Source organism: Aspergillus ochraceoroseus (genome assembly GCF_002846915.1).
Source record: "Aspergillus ochraceoroseus IBT 24754 chromosome Unknown P175scaffold_5, whole genome shotgun sequence".
Lineage (NCBI taxonomy): Eukaryota > Fungi > Ascomycota > Eurotiomycetes > Eurotiales > Aspergillaceae > Aspergillus > Aspergillus ochraceoroseus.
The window spans coordinates 1087254-1104112 of NW_024468480.1; the positions used below are offsets into that span (position 1 = coordinate 1087254).

The 16859-nt window shown below is 50.3% G+C and overlaps 7 protein-coding genes and 3 non-coding genes across 10 annotated transcripts; 5 read left to right on the forward strand and 5 right to left on the reverse strand.

Annotated features, from left to right (window-relative positions):
• Positions 1–148: 148 nt before the first annotated feature.
• Positions 149–4791, forward strand: P175DRAFT_0263818 (uncharacterized protein). Its single transcript, XM_040892731.1, has 2 exons — positions 149–239; positions 320–4791. Exon 2 carries the CDS (start codon positions 336–338, stop codon positions 4725–4727), a length of 4392 nt encoding a protein of 1463 aa, XP_040751424.1. The 5' UTR covers positions 149–239; positions 320–335; the 3' UTR covers positions 4728–4791.
• Positions 4792–5295: 504 nt separating this feature from the next.
• Positions 5296–6351, reverse strand: P175DRAFT_0493830 (uncharacterized protein; the record flags this gene model as incomplete). Its single annotated transcript, XM_040895989.1, has 1 exon — positions 5296–6351. One exon carries the CDS (start codon positions 6349–6351, stop codon positions 5296–5298), a length of 1056 nt encoding a protein of 351 aa, XP_040751425.1.
• A 151-nt stretch (positions 6352–6502) lies between these two features.
• P175DRAFT_0533004 (uncharacterized protein) lies at positions 6503–7060 on the reverse strand (the record flags this gene model as incomplete). The annotated part of the gene is made up of 1 exon (XM_040900015.1): positions 6503–7060. One exon carries the CDS (start codon positions 7058–7060, stop codon positions 6503–6505), a length of 558 nt encoding a protein of 185 aa, XP_040751426.1.
• Positions 7061–7563: 503 nt separating this feature from the next.
• On the reverse strand, positions 7564–8294 carry P175DRAFT_0533005 (uncharacterized protein; the record flags this gene model as incomplete). The annotated part of the gene is made up of 3 exons (XM_040900016.1): positions 7564–7618; positions 7708–7975; positions 8114–8294. 3 exons carry the CDS (start codon positions 8292–8294, stop codon positions 7564–7566), a joined length of 504 nt encoding a protein of 167 aa, XP_040751427.1.
• On the forward strand, positions 7600–7681 carry P175DRAFT_0t80. Its single transcript has one exon. It is a non-coding gene; the product is annotated as a tRNA-Ser (tRNA).
• A 303-nt stretch (positions 8295–8597) lies between the features above and the next one.
• Positions 8598–8679, forward strand: P175DRAFT_0t81. Its single transcript has one exon. It is a non-coding gene; the product is annotated as a tRNA-Ser (tRNA).
• Positions 8680–9066: 387 nt separating this feature from the next.
• P175DRAFT_0439617 (uncharacterized protein) lies at positions 9067–10362 on the reverse strand (the record flags this gene model as incomplete). Its single annotated transcript, XM_040893974.1, has 1 exon — positions 9067–10362. The coding sequence occupies one exon, from the start codon at positions 10360–10362 to the stop codon at positions 9067–9069; it is 1296 nt and encodes a 431-aa protein (XP_040751428.1).
• Positions 10363–11546: 1184 nt separating this feature from the next.
• Positions 11547–11628, reverse strand: P175DRAFT_0t95. The gene has a single exon. It is a non-coding gene; the product is annotated as a tRNA-Ser (tRNA).
• A 318-nt stretch (positions 11629–11946) lies between these two features.
• On the forward strand, positions 11947–14168 carry P175DRAFT_0440023 (alkaline phosphatase family protein; the record flags this gene model as incomplete). Its single annotated transcript, XM_040894003.1, has 3 exons — positions 11947–12402; positions 12498–13764; positions 13822–14168. The coding sequence occupies 3 exons, from the start codon at positions 11947–11949 to the stop codon at positions 14166–14168; spliced, it is 2070 nt and encodes a 689-aa protein (XP_040751429.1).
• A 587-nt stretch (positions 14169–14755) lies between these two features.
• Positions 14756–16758, forward strand: P175DRAFT_0502186 (BCS1 and AAA domain-containing protein). Its single transcript, XM_040897326.1, has one exon. The coding sequence runs from the start codon at positions 14828–14830 to the stop codon at positions 16673–16675; it is 1848 nt and encodes a 615-aa protein (XP_040751430.1). The 5' UTR covers positions 14756–14827; the 3' UTR covers positions 16676–16758.
• The last annotated feature ends 101 nt before the right edge of the window (positions 16759–16859 follow it).

Genomic DNA, 16859 nt, shown 5'->3' on the forward strand with positions numbered 1-16859 from the left:
TGTTGGGGGTTTCATTTTCTATTAGCATTGTTGCATCCATTCACGGTGTTTTCTTCCTTTCAGCTCTTCTTCCTTCTCTTGGAATGTGCTGGTGCTGGATTCATGGATAAAAGCTCTTGACGTGTTCCATTATCTCTTTATGAACTGATTACTCGCCTACATACTCTGGCATAGTTCTCTCACGCGCTGGCCAACTCTTCGTTGAACCCAGCTTGTCTCGTCGTGTTGTGTCTATTTTGGTATGGTTTTCATCCCATCTACCATCATCGCCTCTGCTAGGACTCAACTAATGTATGCTGCTTACGGAGGAGGATATCAGATAAGGTCTACGAAAAATGGTGCGCAACGCAAACAAGCCGCAGATGCAGCTGAAAATCCCTGATATTCCAAAGTTTCCCCTCTCGTCGCCGATTACAGAGGAGATCGTCACTCCCACTTCATCATCCTCGGAAGACAGAGAGATGGAAAAGAATCGGCCGTTCGAATATCTCTCCAAGATGTCTAATCGTAACCAAATAGGTTACAAGCCGGGTGCGGGCCGAATATCCATCCCCTACACCTCAGAAAAGAGCGAGAATAGTTCGAATCCTTACTCTAGACGAAAGAACACAGAGCGCCCGGTAGGGCTGAATCTTGTCACTGATCTTTCTCAGTCAGCTTCCAACCCACGAACGGAAGTGATGGCAGCTCCGTTCGTGGATTTGAATGACCTCAAGGTTCTGTCTCGAGCGCGGGAAGAAGAGAGGTCGGTACAACAAGGGATCAAGGGTATCTTGAAGAAAGGAAATAGGGATGGCTTCCACAGGCTGCCTGATGATTCTTCAGAGCCAGGAGAGCAAAGGAGAACCTCGTGGATTAATGCCATTTCTAAGAGTCCGAAAAGGAAACTCAAGGATGATTTGTCTCCGTCTGACAGGCCCATTATCATCGGAATTACCATGCCATTCGATGACTCCCCACAATCCCAGGATGCAAAATCAAAGGAGCTTGACAGTGCTGGTACACAGCAAACTCCTCTTACACCCTCTATCATTGTGACCCCGGCCAAGGAAGACACCTTTTGGCCTGGTCTGCTGGCCCTGGAAAACGCACGCCCCAGAGCAGCATCAAGTGTTTACTCCCAACCAACACCATATCTTGGAGCAGATCAGCCCGATATACCTCCAGTGCCTGCTCTTCCAGCGTTCTGCTCTACCACCAGCAATGAAGGTAAAAGTCCAGATATTCAAGGGCTGTCGGTGGATTCAGTACGAAAGCGACGTTCGTATTCCACGGGTGCCGTGGACAAGAAAGAGGAGGATCGCCAATCAATAGGGCGATCTCGCTCCTACTCCAATGAGAATATCAATCAATCTTCTGACAGGCTAAGTGTCAACACACAGATGAATAGGCACGCCTCCCATGGGTGGTGGAATTATCTTCTATCGCCTTTGTTGGGTCGTACCAGTACGATACTCAGTCGGAACACACGTGCTGAGACCCCTAGGCCCCCAGTACCTACCATTGCTACCCAGTCTACCAGTTTAACGGACGATTGGTGGGAGGGAAAGGAAGTATCTTATTTCTCGCCAGATACGCCTGACGCAACAGAAGCACGACGCAGTATGATCCCCAGCTGGCAGCCTACCGACGGGAATCCCTTCGCCGACTTCGATTGGAGCATAGAAGACAACCCGAAAAGCTCCCGAGATCCCGGAACACTCTCGTTTATGTCAACAGATCAGAGGGTTCAGGGCACTGCCGCCGAATACTATCAAGCATGTGCCCATGAGCTCTTCAGTGGACGACCTTATTTTGAATGCGTCAATCACGTCTGTTCAATCACCCCGAAGGACAAGGTACCGGCATTGATTACGACTTCCTCGGCAGACGATGCTGCTCAGGGAGAGAGGAATCTCTTAATAGACGTTGATGACATGCCTCGTACTGGAAGCCCTGGCAATCCCGGCAATCCTTGCACATCCAGGTCTTCTGTTACATCGATTAATTCGGGTTCTCCCGATGAGCCAAACCTGACAACCCGAGCGTTGAGCGAATCTTCCAGCAGCCCTCGGCATATAGAGGCACCTATAATGAAAACACCCGAAAGCCCAAAAGCCAATTCCCACATTCCCGATTCCCATGGAAGTGCGAGAGCTCCAGCTCCGCCTTCGGAGGATCGAAGTGAAAACCAGCCAACGTATCCTTCTTTTAGACAACCAAGGGAGGTTCCAGAGCCACCTTCAGAGCCGCCTTCAGGGGATCGAAGTGAAAACAAGTCATCTTATCCCTCTTTTAGGCAACTGAGAGAGGCTCCAGCGCCATTTTCAGAAGATCGAAGTGAAAATCCGTCAACTTATCTCTCTTTTAGACAACCAAGAGAGGTTCCAGCACTACCAGAGGATCGAAGTGAAGACCAGTCAACTTATCCTTCTTTTAGACAACCAAGAGAGGTTCCAGAGCCACCTTCAGAGCCGCCTTCGGGGGATCGAAGTGAAAACCAGTCAACTTATCCTTCTTTTAGACGACCGAGAGAGGCTCCAGCGCCACCTTCAGAGCCGCCTTCAGAGGATCGAAGTGAAAACCAGTCAACTTATCCTTCTTTTAGACAACCAAGAGAGGTTCCAGAGCCACCTTCAGAGCTGCCTTCGGGGGATCAAAGTGAAAACCAGTCAACTTATCCTTCTTTTAGACGACCGAGAGAGGCTCCAGCGCCACCTTCAGAGCCGCCTTCAGAGAATCGAAGTAAAAACCAGTCAACTTATCCCTTGTCATCTTATCCCTCTTTTAGACAACCAAGAGAGATTCCAGAGCCACCTTCAGAGCCGCCTTCAGGGGATCGAAGTGAAAACAAGTCATCTTATCCCTCTTTTAGGCAACTGAGAGAGGCTCCAGCGCCATTTTCAGAAGATCGAAGTGAAAATCCGTCAACTTATCTCTCTTTTAGACGACCAAGAGAGACTCCAGCTCCGATTGCGAACGTTTATGTCCCACTACCCTCTGCCTATCCCACCGCGAATATCTACACAGAACCTGGCCCTTCACCCCCTCCTGCAAATACTGACGTTCAACGTCCTCAACCTGCCGTGGCTCCGGCTCCGATTGCAATATCTTCTCCAGAGCAAGCACCTCCACCAAGCTACGGAGTACAGCCACATCCCCCTTACTCTGCTTCACCGCGAAGCCTACAAGAAGCCACTGAAAGAGTCGGGTCGATACCAATGTCCCAGATGCCAGCTGGTCCCGCGCCAGCGTATACCCCTCATGGCAATTGTTCAGCAGCCTTGCCTCCCCGCGTAATGGCTGTCCCCATCACGAGAGATATAAGGACGCACTCTGTTACCGAAACAGATAGGATCGAAAATCGACGAAGGGTTGAAAGGGAGGACACAGAGGGCGGGAAATCCAGGGGAGTACGGCGAGGAAGGGGTTGTTTTATCAAAAAGGGCTGTTTTGGAAAGCTAGGCAAAAAGGGAAAACTGAAGCGTCGATGGTACTTTGCCATCTTTATATTACTCCTGCTCTCCCTGTTGGGTTCCATTCTTCCTGCTGTTCTCCTGACAAGAAGCGGGGACAATACGCCTGTTCAATCGCAGTGGTTGAATCTAACCGGATATCCACCAATGCCTACTGGTATCTCAACAATCGCTGGAACCGAAGCTCAGGTACAGCAATCGGGATGTATTAATCCTTCGAGTCTCTGGAGCTGTGCCTTGCCTAAGGAGGAACAAGCTGCCAATGCGCCTTACGCTGGCAACCAACCTAACTTTCGAGTAGAAATCCGGTTCAAGAACGGGACCTACGATCACAGCACAGCTGTTGTATCACGATCCTTAGAGGTTCTAGCTTCAAGAAGTACAGACGAATTGTTCAACCCTAGCCCGAGTCCTCCCAGTGTAGCAGAGCAAACGTTCCTGGGAAATGCGACGGACGGCAACTCGGTCCCTTACGCAGGAGAAGAAACGCCTTTTTACATAACGATCATCTCTCCCGTGTCCTCGGGTCGACTGTCACGAAGATCCAGCAGCAACCCCTTCCCCGATATTGCATCCCTCATCCCCTCACCTTCAACGAACTTGGACGGAACCGCTGCGGCAGCAACCCTGTACCCACTTCCCTCTTCCCAGCCCGTCCGACTTTACAACCGCGGAGAGGACAACGAACACTACGGGTTCTATAACTACTTCGACAAATCCATCTTCCTCTCTTCGACCACGCCTCTCACAGGCCACCAAGACACCACAGCAAACGACACCGACGGCGGCTCCACCGAAGCGGACGCCCGTGTCCGATGCACCTGGGCGCAAACTCGGTTCCTTGTCCAAATCTGGACAAAACCCGACAAAGTCGGAAAACAGCTGCTTCCTGCGCCCTCCACCACATCCTCCGCCCGCGCAACATCCACATCTACCACGCAGGCGACCAGCTCCTCCTCCGCTACGGACTTTACCCGCCCCGGTTCATTTCCCTATCCCGTGACCATCACTCTAGACAGACATGGAGGAACTGCGTCCAAGAAGATGGTGTACTGCTACGGCATGGAATCGGACCAGCACATCAATAGCACGGAGAAGAAATTCCAGATCGAAAATCGGGGGTTCGACGGGACGCTGATTAATCCTGCGCCGGGGATATTTAATCTAAGCTCGTGGGAGTCATTGTCGAGCGAGAGTTCAGATTCCGGCGGGTACGATGGTGGCCGGGGGGGGTGTGCTTGCGAGTGGGTGAATTGGATTTCGGCAGTCTGATCTGAGATGTGTCCATTATAATACATAACTAGTCATATGTCATGTATAATGAATGAATTCTTGATGTTCTTCTTTTGTTTTACACAATATACAATGGTACAATGTTACCAGAGAGAGCCTTACATACCGACTACGGAGCATAGCGAGTGCATATATATATAAAAAAAAAAAAGGAATACTACAGCAATATATATAATATAAAGATATGGAATATGCAGTATTTGACATTCGATGAGTGATCTAAATGCAGGAGAATACCTAGCCTAGGTGCATAAACCATTGAAAAGATGCAACCGCACTCAAATCCATACATAACTCTAGTACGTAGTAGTAAATGAAAAAAAAAAAAACCCCTGTATGCGCGCAATGCATGCTAACTCCCAATTCCCCCAGATCCAAACACAAATGCAGATATTATTAAGAAAAGAAAAGAAAGAAAGAAAAGAAAGAAAGAAAGAAAGAAAGAGGGAAGTGAAGAAACCAAACTCCATCCCAAGCCTTTCGTCTATTTAGATCCGATATGTAAACGGCCCCGGGTTGTTGCGACCTCACTATGTACATAAGCAAGCTAAGCCAGGTAAAACAAAGCCAAGGCAAGCGCACCCATGCTCGCCAGCCCGGGCACAATCACCCTGGAGCCAGGGCTCGAGGGCAGAACGGGGGCGGAGGTCGAAGGAGGCTGCTGGGGAGCGTTGGTGGGCTTTGCCGTCTCTTTCCCGCCCTTGGTGGTTCTGGTCGTGGTGGTGGGCTTGATGGCTGCGGAGCTGCGCATGTGCGCCGAGGAGGAGCTCGGGATGACGATGATAGCCTTGGAGGTGGGGTGGGCAGGCGCGACGGTTGGGATCACTGGGGGGGTGCTGGACTTGGTGGGTGCTGGGGGCACTGGCACCTCGTTGCTGGGCTTGACTTCGGGGGCGGGGGCGGGAGCCGGGCCGGAAGAAGGGGTTGAAGTGGGGACTGCGGGCACGGGCACGACGATGGGGATGGAGGTGGGCTTTTCGTGGCAGGTGTCCTTGTCGCAGATGGTCGTGGTGGTTGACACCCAGGTGGTCTCGGGCTGCGGCTGCGGCTTAGGGTGAGGTTTGGGCTCCTCGGGCTTCTGTGTAGGGACAACGATGGGGATCGATGTGGGCTTCTCGTGGCAGGTGTCCTTGTCGCAGATGGTCGTGGTGGTTGACACCCAGGTGGTCTCGGGCTGGGGCTGGGGCTTGGGATGAGGCTTGTGCTTCTCGGGAGTCTGCGTAGGGACGACGATGGGGATAGAGGTGGGCTTCTCGTGGCAGGTATTCTTGTCGCAGATGGTGGTGGTGGTTGACACCCAGGTCGTTTCAGGCTGAGGCTGCGGCTTGGGGTGAGGTTTGGGCTCCTCGGGCTTCTGTGTAGGGACGACGATGGGGATCGATGTGGGCTTCTCGTGGCAGGTGTTCTTGTCACAGATGGTCGTGGTAGTGGTCACCCAGGTAGTCTCGGGGGTGGAGGTCTCGACGGGAGGAGGGAAAGGCGCGTAGATGGTAGTGGTTGCGCAGATGGTGGTGACGGTTTCCTTCTGGTGTGCTGCGCCAGCGTGGGCTGTACCAGCGACGAGGGCCAAGGTGGCCATAGCATGAGATTTGGAGAAATGCATTTTGATTGTGTTTTGAGGTTCTTCGAGAGGAGGAGGCAAAGAGACAGGCTGTTTGCTTGAGCTTTTGAAGGGTATATTGAATGAAATGGAAGACGATGGACGATGTTTTGCTGATGATGGAGGAGTTCAATCTGGGGTGATGGGAGCTTCTTTATAGTTTCTGATGCCCCCCATCTTGGAGCTTGTCGTTAGATTCGATATTGCTTTCGATCCTAGTGGATAGCTTGTTTTCCTCAATGGTTCTATTTTCAACTCCATGATACCTGGAACCGGGGGCATGTTGATCGCGATGATGCCGTCCAGGTTCTGCATTCGGATAAATGTTTGTATACTCTAGGGATGCCCCAGTCTCTCTCCTGCAGGATCGGGTCTCATTCAGCAAGCTATAGGACGATCGATGACAAAAAGCCTTCCCCGTTCCTGTATCGAAGCATTCCTTTCGGGGGCAAGTATGTGTCACGTGATGCTGGCCCAGCCCTACATTTCCGAAATGGGAAGATCCCGAGGTTCTGAACGCAGAAACTCGGCCACCAGGGATGAAGATCCATTCTTGCTGGCGCAGTTCGCTGATCAGTAGGTTTTTCGTCGAGTTCATGCCGATATGGCTATTGTGGGCCGATATGCAGTTCTGCAGCCGAGTAGCTGCCGGCGTTGGAGTTAATCGGTCTAACCTTGATAGATGCGGCCATGCTACAGGTTCTCTCCCCATCTCGGTTATACGTTTATGATCTTATGCAGAGGATCGTCGATATTGGCGCGCTCTGGTGCTAAGTCACTCCGCCATCATATTGGGTTTGTTGTGAATTTGGGAAGAGTTATGGAAGATCCCCAGCAGTTGGTGTCTGCGTAGGGAACCAGATATGAGTATACGACTCATGGGATTTGAAAACAGAGTCAGCTCGTCTCGTTCGTCATGCCTTCTTGATGTATTCGCCGTTGAACCGTATTTTCTTCAGTGTTGAGACATGGACGCCTGGTTGGATAGTTGTCATTGATATAAACGGACACCAAAAATATATAGTTTGAGGTACACAAGGAGAAATCAACTACCCACCAATCAAATCCAAGACTACCAGCGGAATCCATGGCCCCGAGACCAGATCATACAATAATTTGAAAATAGTAACCCACTATAACCACATAACTAGCCTATCTCACTGCCTGTTGTACTTCTTTATCGAGACAAAAAAGAAGAGGGAAATGTCTGTAGACTCATATAGTCAATTCTGGCGGCTTTTTCACAACAAGGGCAAGATGGCCGAGTGGTCTAAGGCGATTGATTAGAAATCAATTCTCTTCGGAGGCCAGAGTTCGAATCTCTGTCTTGTCGTATATTTTTTGTTATTTTTTTTTAACCCGCTCGGGTTGTGATATCCAATAAAGTAATGGCCAGGGGAATTGTGTGGGTCAAGCAATTTGTGAACCGAAATGTAGTTGTAAACCCGAGCAGCAGATTCCTTAGTCGACTTCTTCGCAAGGCGAAGTAACGAAAGGACCAAGATAATGTCACGGCGTGCACCTGGTGCCTGACAATTGATGACTAGAGTATATATGGCGGGACTCGGGTAGATCAGACTATCAGCTCTGATCACAGTGACCTTTTTGTCCAATGGTATAGACATTGCTTGCCCGAATCAGCATGCTCTTACAGATAGTTAAACCCTAAGACAAAGTAAGCTGATTCTGAACTACTCCCACTACGAATACATAACACCCTGAACAACAACTTAATACTATATAACAGGTACAGTAGATGTCCTACAAAGCGCCAGCAAATTGCAAACCGACAGTAGTTCCCGAACTTCTGATATGACTATGTTCTTGTTAACCCGCTGGCCACCAGCGAGGATAGACGACCAGTATCGTGGGAATTGCTTGCTTAGTGCACCATCCAAACCACCATATTTAAATTCGCGGGGACGGTTAACATATCTCCTGGCCATCCTCAATGAAACTTCTGTCCTCCTTGCTTGTAGGTAGTCCCAAGGTAGAGACTCGAAACCAGGTTGTCTTCATGTCCAGCGATATCCATTCACATGTTTTATTTGAACAATATCACGCATGTCTACCGATATTGTGCGTGATGAAGTCATTCTAGTCCCGTCCATGTAATCTTTAAAACACTGTAGAGTAAGAAGTACAGTAGCTTAGAATGCAAAGTCCTGGATACCCAATACATCTAATTTTGGGGGGAAAAAAAACCCCAGACTTATATAGGCAAAAATTCGACGGCTTTCAACAACAAAGGCAAGATGGCCGAGTGGTCTAAGGCGATTGATTAGAAATCAATTCTCTTCGGAGGCCAGAGTTCGAATCTCTGTCTTGTCGCATATCTTTTTGCGTTTTTTTTTTTGGACACCTTGAAGCTCTCAGTAATAATAGGGGCGTTGTGGGTCATCACAAAGAGCTTGAAATTGAATGCGTTGGTAAAGTTCCGTCCTTAACACTACGCAGACTTGGTTAGTACTCCGTTGGTGCAGCTCACTTAGCCCTAGTAACTATTTATTAATCTGCCATGTACGGAGTAACTAGTTAGTTGTCAACAAATTAATGATCTCTTAACGAGGATGCTATGTTGCAGAAAATTACATAAAAACACAGTTGGTGGTGCTATTGAGTTGGTATTCCTGGAAAAGAGAAATGGCCCTTACCATACCTAATCGTTCCACCCTGATAATCTCCATGCTATTGGATCTCAGGGCTGAAAGGATCACACTAAAAAAGCATACAGGACGTGCTATAAATGGGAGCATCCATGGAATAGAGGTCTACCGAGTAGAACTCCGTCACAAATGCAGTGGCATTAAACACAAAGTCACTGGTGAACCAGTACCCATTGCTGCAAGACCCAGTGCCGGAAATCAGCGTGACATTTCCGGGCTCGGTAATGCCTACATCGGCATCGACGGTAAAGACATTCGCAACCGTTGCCTTGGCCTTCACTCCGGACGAGAGGTCTAGAAGCCCATTGAAGAGGGTGATCCCCACCGCTGCTTCCGCGCCAACAAACGGGTCCAGGTCTACGTCTGCCAAGGCAGAAATGGTCGCTGAAGCCGTGGCCTTTGGTGACAGGCCTGACACTGAGCTGCCGGTAGCATTGAGGAGGTCGAGATGGACGAGTCCACTGCTTGAAACAGACATGTTCCCGACAATGTCGGCCGAGCCGCCGATGCCAAAGTCCACGCCGACATCGACATCCAGAATCGGTCCGATGCTCAGGATCCCGGGGATTGTGAATGGGGAAACGGAGATAGGGCTCCATGTGTAGCTATATAGATTTTTGCTGAGCGAGCCGGTGGCGGAGACAGTGAGGTTCAGTGCCGCAGCAAGGTCCAGAGCGATGTCAATCTCGAGCTTGCTGGCCGTCAAGGCGAGGAGGTTGAACTGGATGTAGCCGCTGATATCGACGGTGGCATCCAGGGACGCCTCACCGGCATGGATTTTGAGAGCCGTTGTGTTGATCAGATCGCCCGACCAGTCGAGGTCCACACTGGCTGTGAGATCGCGCTTTCTGGACCCAGATGCCAAGGAACTGCCAAAGGCGATGGCGACATTTTTGGCTTGGGTTTGGAGGTTTGTCTCTGTGGTTGAGGCGGTGATGGTCAGGGTGCGGTTATCGAATGCAAGAGAGCTGACTTGGTAGAGTCCGCGCTCTGCCTCAGCATCGCAGTTTCCGAGATGGTTGGTGACAAGAAGCAAGTCGGAGTGAGGCCAGGTCGAGTAGCTTTGATCATAGGCCGTGGTGGAATTAAATGTGATCGTGACACTTTCGGTAGAACAGACCACAGATGACAGGTCCTGGATGTTTTCAAGGACGACGGAGGGGATTTGCAAGTCGGCCTGGACCAAAGCACCAAGGGAGCTGGAATTGACCGATTGGTAATACAAAGAGATTTCCGAAGTTGGCTTTATATCAGCGGAAGTGCTGTCTCTCCGTATAGCTGGATGTAGCGCCGGATGAGCAGAGACAAGTGCAGATGAAACTGCAACTGTAGCCGCCAAAACCTTCATCATAGGGGAAGTCATTTCGAGATCAGATTGTCCCTGAACGGAGATGGTATTTTTTTTTCCCCCTCTCCCCAGCGGAAGATTGATAGGGAGTTCTGTGGAAATCTACATACCCTAACACGAAGAAGGCATACTTTTATATCTCCCTAACCGCCCACCGTCGTTGAAACGGGCACTAGAATGATAAAAAAAAAAAACCCCGCAAGCACCAATTCCCTGTGATAAAGGGGCAATTCAAGACCAAACATTGTGCCGCGTGCCCGTTAAAACCTGCTTCTGATAATGGCGCAACATCTATAGCTCCTGGACGTGCAGGTGTAGGTATCACGCCGTTATTGCCAAAGAGCCAAAGATATGGAGAATTGACCTAGGTTAATGGATGAGGAAACCTGACGAGGGACCGCCTCAGCAAACCAAAGGTGACAGCGTTCCTGACGATGTCAATCTGACGGGACCATCCACGAGTCATGAGAGACTTGACTTCAAGGCTATTCAACTAGCCTCCGCATTTAGGGTGTATCATAGACTGAATGACCCGTCATTGTCGTCAAGCATGTGTTCTAACGGTGTTTTCTTCTTGGACCTCGGTGACCAGGTTCGGTAACTAATCTAAAGCAATATAAGCGTGCATTAGTGACCGTAACCCTAGTCGATGTTCTTTGCCGATAGTTGACAGCCTGTACACACGCAATGAGGGTTTAGCAGCACGTGTCGTAAAGATTGGCTATCGGTATACATTTGATAGTACCTAGGTAGTTCTTGATGGATATACAGTACCTACTGTCTCCTAATACAGCCCTACTTCCGTGAATGCGTGGGAAGAGGAGTTTGTTAGCGAAGGGTCTGTATATTGACCTTGCCGTGGAAGAAGTATATCGGATGAACACCACAATTGTTTTCCTGAGCGGCTAAAAACCAAAATGAAAACAATGAATGTTTTTAGGGTTAACATTTGAAAGTGCTCAAGGGATATATACATTTGATTCCAATGCTATGAACTAAAAGACGCCCTCACGGAGGGTGATATTATCTCGCGTCTTACTCCATGGCTTTGCAACGCCTTTAGTAGAAGGTCTCCTGGCATACGCATAGTTAAAAAAAAGGCGAAAAAAGGCGAAAATAAAGAAAAAGTATGTGTGATCAAGAAAAGACCCGACGATAAAAAAAAATAAAAATAAAAAGATATGCGACAAGACAGAGATTCGAACTCTGGCCTCCGAAGAGAATTGATTTCTAATCAATCGCCTTAGACCACTCGGCCATCTTGCCCTTGTTGTTGAAAGACAGCCATAAAGTGTTACATAAGCGTGACACAGAATCTGTTCTTACACGGTTGATATTTCCGACAGCCTGATACTCGAAGAACTGACGAGTCCAACCTGGATATTATTTCCATGTTTGTCTAGATTGAATTATTCAACTACTCCATGATGAAATATCCACCGCGGGGTTCTATGCCATGTGGTACCCTCGTGCTCGCGGCCGGACTCTAGTCGACGAGCTCCAGCGCCAAGACGTCCAACGACCTCAAGACAACCATCTTTCATCAATATCACAAACCCCGTACCATGACACCACCTCTTGCCCATGCCCTCACGACGTGATCATTCCCTTCTCTCCCCGGGTGATTACGACGAGGATGCCGAGTCTTTGCGGTCCCCCTCAGAGCAGGACTCTGATTCTGAAGACGACGCATTCCTGCGTAATTCCCGGACAACCCTAGAGCTCGCCCAGCACGATCGATCAGTCCTCGACGACGAAGAGGAGACGGAGAAACTACTCACGAGGACTGGACCGACCCATGGCCTCCGTCGAATCTTTAGCCCGAGTAGCAGCAGCGTTAGGATCGGGAAGAAGGAGCTTAGACGACAACAGCAGAGGAAAGAAAGGAGAGAAGCACGCAGGGCGCGCCGTGAGAAGAGAAAGGGATCCGAGGAGGAAATGTACGAGATGGAGGAAGGCCACCGGGAGGACGAGGCTTCCCTTTTACGTGCGGCGTCATCAGACCTGGATGAGCGGGTAAAGCAGTACGCTGATCTTCAGGTATGCGCAATGAGATGCATTTTTTGGGGGGGGTTAATAATGTCTGTTCTGTTGTCTTCATGGCTAACCTGTACCTGGCTTTTTTTCACGACTAGGATCGACAAAATGTCTCATGGCGAAAACTGTCTCTGGTATTTTCTGCCGTATTCGTTCTCTTCCTTATCCTACTTCTGGGGGCATACAAAGCATCCGCTGGGTTTCGTTCATCGCATACCCCGAGACAACTACTCTCCAACGGCACCGCCTTATTCGCTCCTACTACTATCCTGATATCACTGGATGGGTTTCGGGCAGATTTCCTCAACCGCGGTCTAACGCCGACTCTCAATTCCTTTATCGCGAACGGCGTTTCCCCGCAATACATGCTCCCCAGCTTTCCCAGCGTCACCTTCCCGAACCATTTCACGCTCGTCACAGGGCTGTATCCGGAGAGCCACGGAGTTGTAGGGAACACGTTTTGGGACCCAGAATTGCAGGAGCAATTTTATTACACTCACCCGTCGGTTAGCATGCAGCCTAAGTGGTGGAACGCAGAGCCACTTTGGATGACTGCCGAGAATCGGGGGATCAAAACTGCCATTCACATGTGGCCTGGCTCGGAGGCGCATATCGGGGGCGTGGAACCGACTTATTTGGATCAGTATAATGGCTCGGAGGTGCTTCCTCGGAAACCACAGCGCATCCTGGAGCTGCTCGACCTACCTGGGCTTGAGGACGAGTCCCTGACTGGGCCAGGTCGCCCTCAGTTCATCGCCGCCTATGTTCCCAACGTTGATGCGGACGGACACAAGTATGGGCCAAATAGCACCGAGATTCGGAGTACCATCTCTGCAGTGGATAACATGCTGGCCACTCTTTTCTCAGGCATTCAGGAGCGCAATCTCACTGACATTGTCAATATTGTGATCGTGTCTGATCACGGAATGGCTACAACTGCCACCGAGCGGCTCGTGCAGCTAGATGATTTGATAGATATCAGCCTCACTAGCCGCATTGACGGGTGGCCTCTTCGCGGAATTCGCCCCAAACGACCTGAGGATCTTCAGACCCTCCAAGACCAGTTAGAGCGTGTCGCATCCGAGTATTCCCATGCAATCGAAATATACACGCGCGAATCGATGCCCGAACGATACCATTTCCAGAACAATGATCGCATCGCTCCCCTTTGGGTGATTCCGAAGACCGGCTGGGCAATTGTCGAGAGGCCCGAATTTGACGCCCACAAGGCACTTGAGAATGGCGAGGTCTACCATCCGAAGGGTATCCACGGATATGATCACGAGCACCCGTTGATGCGGGCCATCTTTATCGCTCGGGGTCCCGCCTTCCCCCATGCGCCTAACAGCCGCCTAGAAGTTTTCCGTAAGTTCCAGACAGCTATAGATATATTATCCGCATAGCCCATACTAACCCAGGCAGAAAACATTAATGTATATAATATTTTATGCGATTCTCTGGGCATGCCTCCCCTCCCGAACAATGGAACATTGCGCCTGCCTTTGAAGCCCAAGGGCCTTCATTCGGATGAGAGTGCTCCTGCTGCTGAGAATCCTTCGGATCCTCCAACCACGACATCACCTGTCAATATGCCTCTCGACTCGACTGCGCCGGTTGTTGCTTTGGAGTCATCTTCGCCTTCATCTTCGGCTAGTCCTAAAGAGGACCCCGACGAGGAGCCCAGCGACTCCTGGTTGGAAGCTCTTTGGGACAAGGTGGAGGATTTGAAAGACTGGGCGACCGATCTGATCGACAACCGTCAAGGATAATATTGCGTAAAGCCACCGCGTATGGGTAGGTGTAGACCGTTTGAGGGGTCGAGGCGCAGTCATCAATTTTTTTTTTTTTTTTTTTTTAACTCCTGTTTTTAACACCCATATATAATCAGTCGACTATAGTCACTAGAGAGATAAGCTAGAGATACCCATGTGATTTTTGACGTTGAATTCTCGTGCATAATCAATTGGCTCAATTTAACGAGATTCTATTGACTGGAGAGAGAGAGAGAGAGAGAGAGAGACTCAGCCTCATCCAGTGAGAAGAGAAGTGACTCACCGCCACAAGGAGAGTGGGGGAAGATGATTCATAAATGCACGAACGATTCAGAGATGAAATGAAATGAAATATGTGTATTGATGATGATTTCTCCAGGGCTGACAGGCGATCAACTTGGATGGCTGCCTGGACTGTCAGCCTGATGACTTTCTTTCAAGATCTTCCCCCCACAAGTAACTATAAGTACTGCTCTCACAATACCTCATCTCCCAAGATCCCATTAACCATCATTCTCTTTCCATCTCTATTCCTTTCCTTTCCTTTCCTTTTTATTGTCTTCTTCTTAGCTGTTGCATGAGAGAACCCCCCCCCCCCCCCCCCCCATTTTATGGCGTTAGGGAACCCAGTCTTCGCACCTAATCTGGGAAATATCATGAACACCAACAACAACATGAATTCCACCATGAATTCTACCCCGGGCTTAAACCCCTCTGACACTGCGATGCTGGAGGTGTTCATCCCCGGGTACGCTATGATCTCACGCTTCCTCATCTCATATCTTCACATTGACCTGTCCCTGTACATCCCCTACCTCGTTACTGCGGCTGTCCTGGGCGCCGCAGGACGCTATGTCTTTTACCAGGTTCGAGAGCTGCTAGAAGAACACTGCGTCTCTACAGCCGAAATCCGTCGTGAAGATGAAGTCTACAGCTACCTCATGTTTTGGCTTTCCCAGCAACCCTTCACAAACCACACCACCCATTTCGTCGCCGGAACAAAGATCAGCGGGACATCGAGCTACTACGACTCCGAGGACGATGACGGCTGGGGCGAGTCTGACGAGTACGATGAAGAGGGAAATGTCATTGTCGATTTTGACGAATACTGGGCTAAGGCGGTGGCACGAGACAAGCATAAGCGTCTCCGGTTCACCCCCTCCGAGGGCACCCACTACTTCTGGTTCAATGGACGGCCTCTGGCTTTCATCCGGCAGAAGGACGAGAACAACAGCAGCAATTATTACTCCGCCAGGGTTTCGGAGCGACTGTTTGTCTCCTGTATTGGGCGCGACCCCACGATCCTCAAGGAGCTGCTCCTCGAGGCCCAGCGCACCTACGTCGCCCGGGACAACAACAGCACCGTCATCTACCGCGGCCAGAAGAGCGGCGGATACACGGAGTGGGGACGCTGCATGGCACGCGCGCCTCGGGCTCTCTCCACCGTCGTGCTGGACCCTGCCCAGAAACAGAGCTTTATTGACGATATCAAGGAGTACCTTCACCCCCGCACCCGCCGATGGTATTCCAACCGTGGTATCCCCTACCGCCGGGGATATCTCCTCCATGGGCCCCCCGGCACAGGAAAGACCAGTCTTTGCTTCGCTGCATCAGGCTTGCTGGGACTCCAACTCTACCTGCTTAACCTCAGCTCCAAGAGCCTCGACGAAGACGAACTCATGGCCCTCTTCCAGGAACTCCCTCGCCGATGCATTGTGCTGCTCGAGGATGTCGACTGCGCCGGCATGTCCCACAAACGCAGCGACGAACCCGGGGCCGACTCCGAAGAAAAGAAAGCCGCAACGGCAGGCGACTCTTCCTCCTCTGGCTCCCCCCCTTCTTCTTCTTCTTCATCATCATCCTCAGGGGAGACGACGAGTGTCCTCGAGAAAGTCGGCGTCTCGCTTTCGGGTCTCTTGAACGTCATTGACGGCGTTGCCGCCTGCGAAGGCCGCATCCTCGTCATGACCACTAACCACCCGGAGAAACTCGACCCTGCGCTCATCCGCCCGGGCCGAGTCGATATGTCCATTGCCTTTGGCTACTCCACCTCCGACGACATCAAGGAACTGTTCTCTGCTATCTACTCCACGCTTGAGGGTGACCTGCGCGCGTCCCGCACCAACGGGGCGTCCAAGACGCTGCGCTTTGTGGCGGATAAGAAAGCGCGGTTCTCCCAGGAGCAGGTCTGCGCGTGGGCCTTGGAGTTTGCGGCGGTTGTCCCAGCCGGGGAGTTTACTCCTGCTGAGATCCAGGGGTATTTGTTGAATCACAAGACGGACCCGGAGAGGGCAATTAGCGCCGCGGGGAAGTGGGTTGACGAGCTTCGGGCGAAGAAGCAAGAGGGGGATAAGAAGGAGAAGACTGAAAGTAAGACTGAAAGTAAGACTGAGCAGAAGTCTGACACGGTCGAAGAGAAGACTGAGAAGGCCGAGGAGACTGAGGAGAAGAGCGGAAAAGGTGAAGAAAAGTCTCAAGATGCATCTGAAGACACTTCTACTTGACTAATAATTAGAGACACCTTGCATCAACAAACCTAGATATAGATACCCCAGATGATACTAGTAATACATCATTGCATTTTGATAACAAAAAGCTGCACTGGACCTTGAACTCGATCTAGTATGAATTTAATTCAAGAAGAAAGAAAAAAAAAAAAAAAAAAAAAAGAAGAAGAAGAAGAAGAAG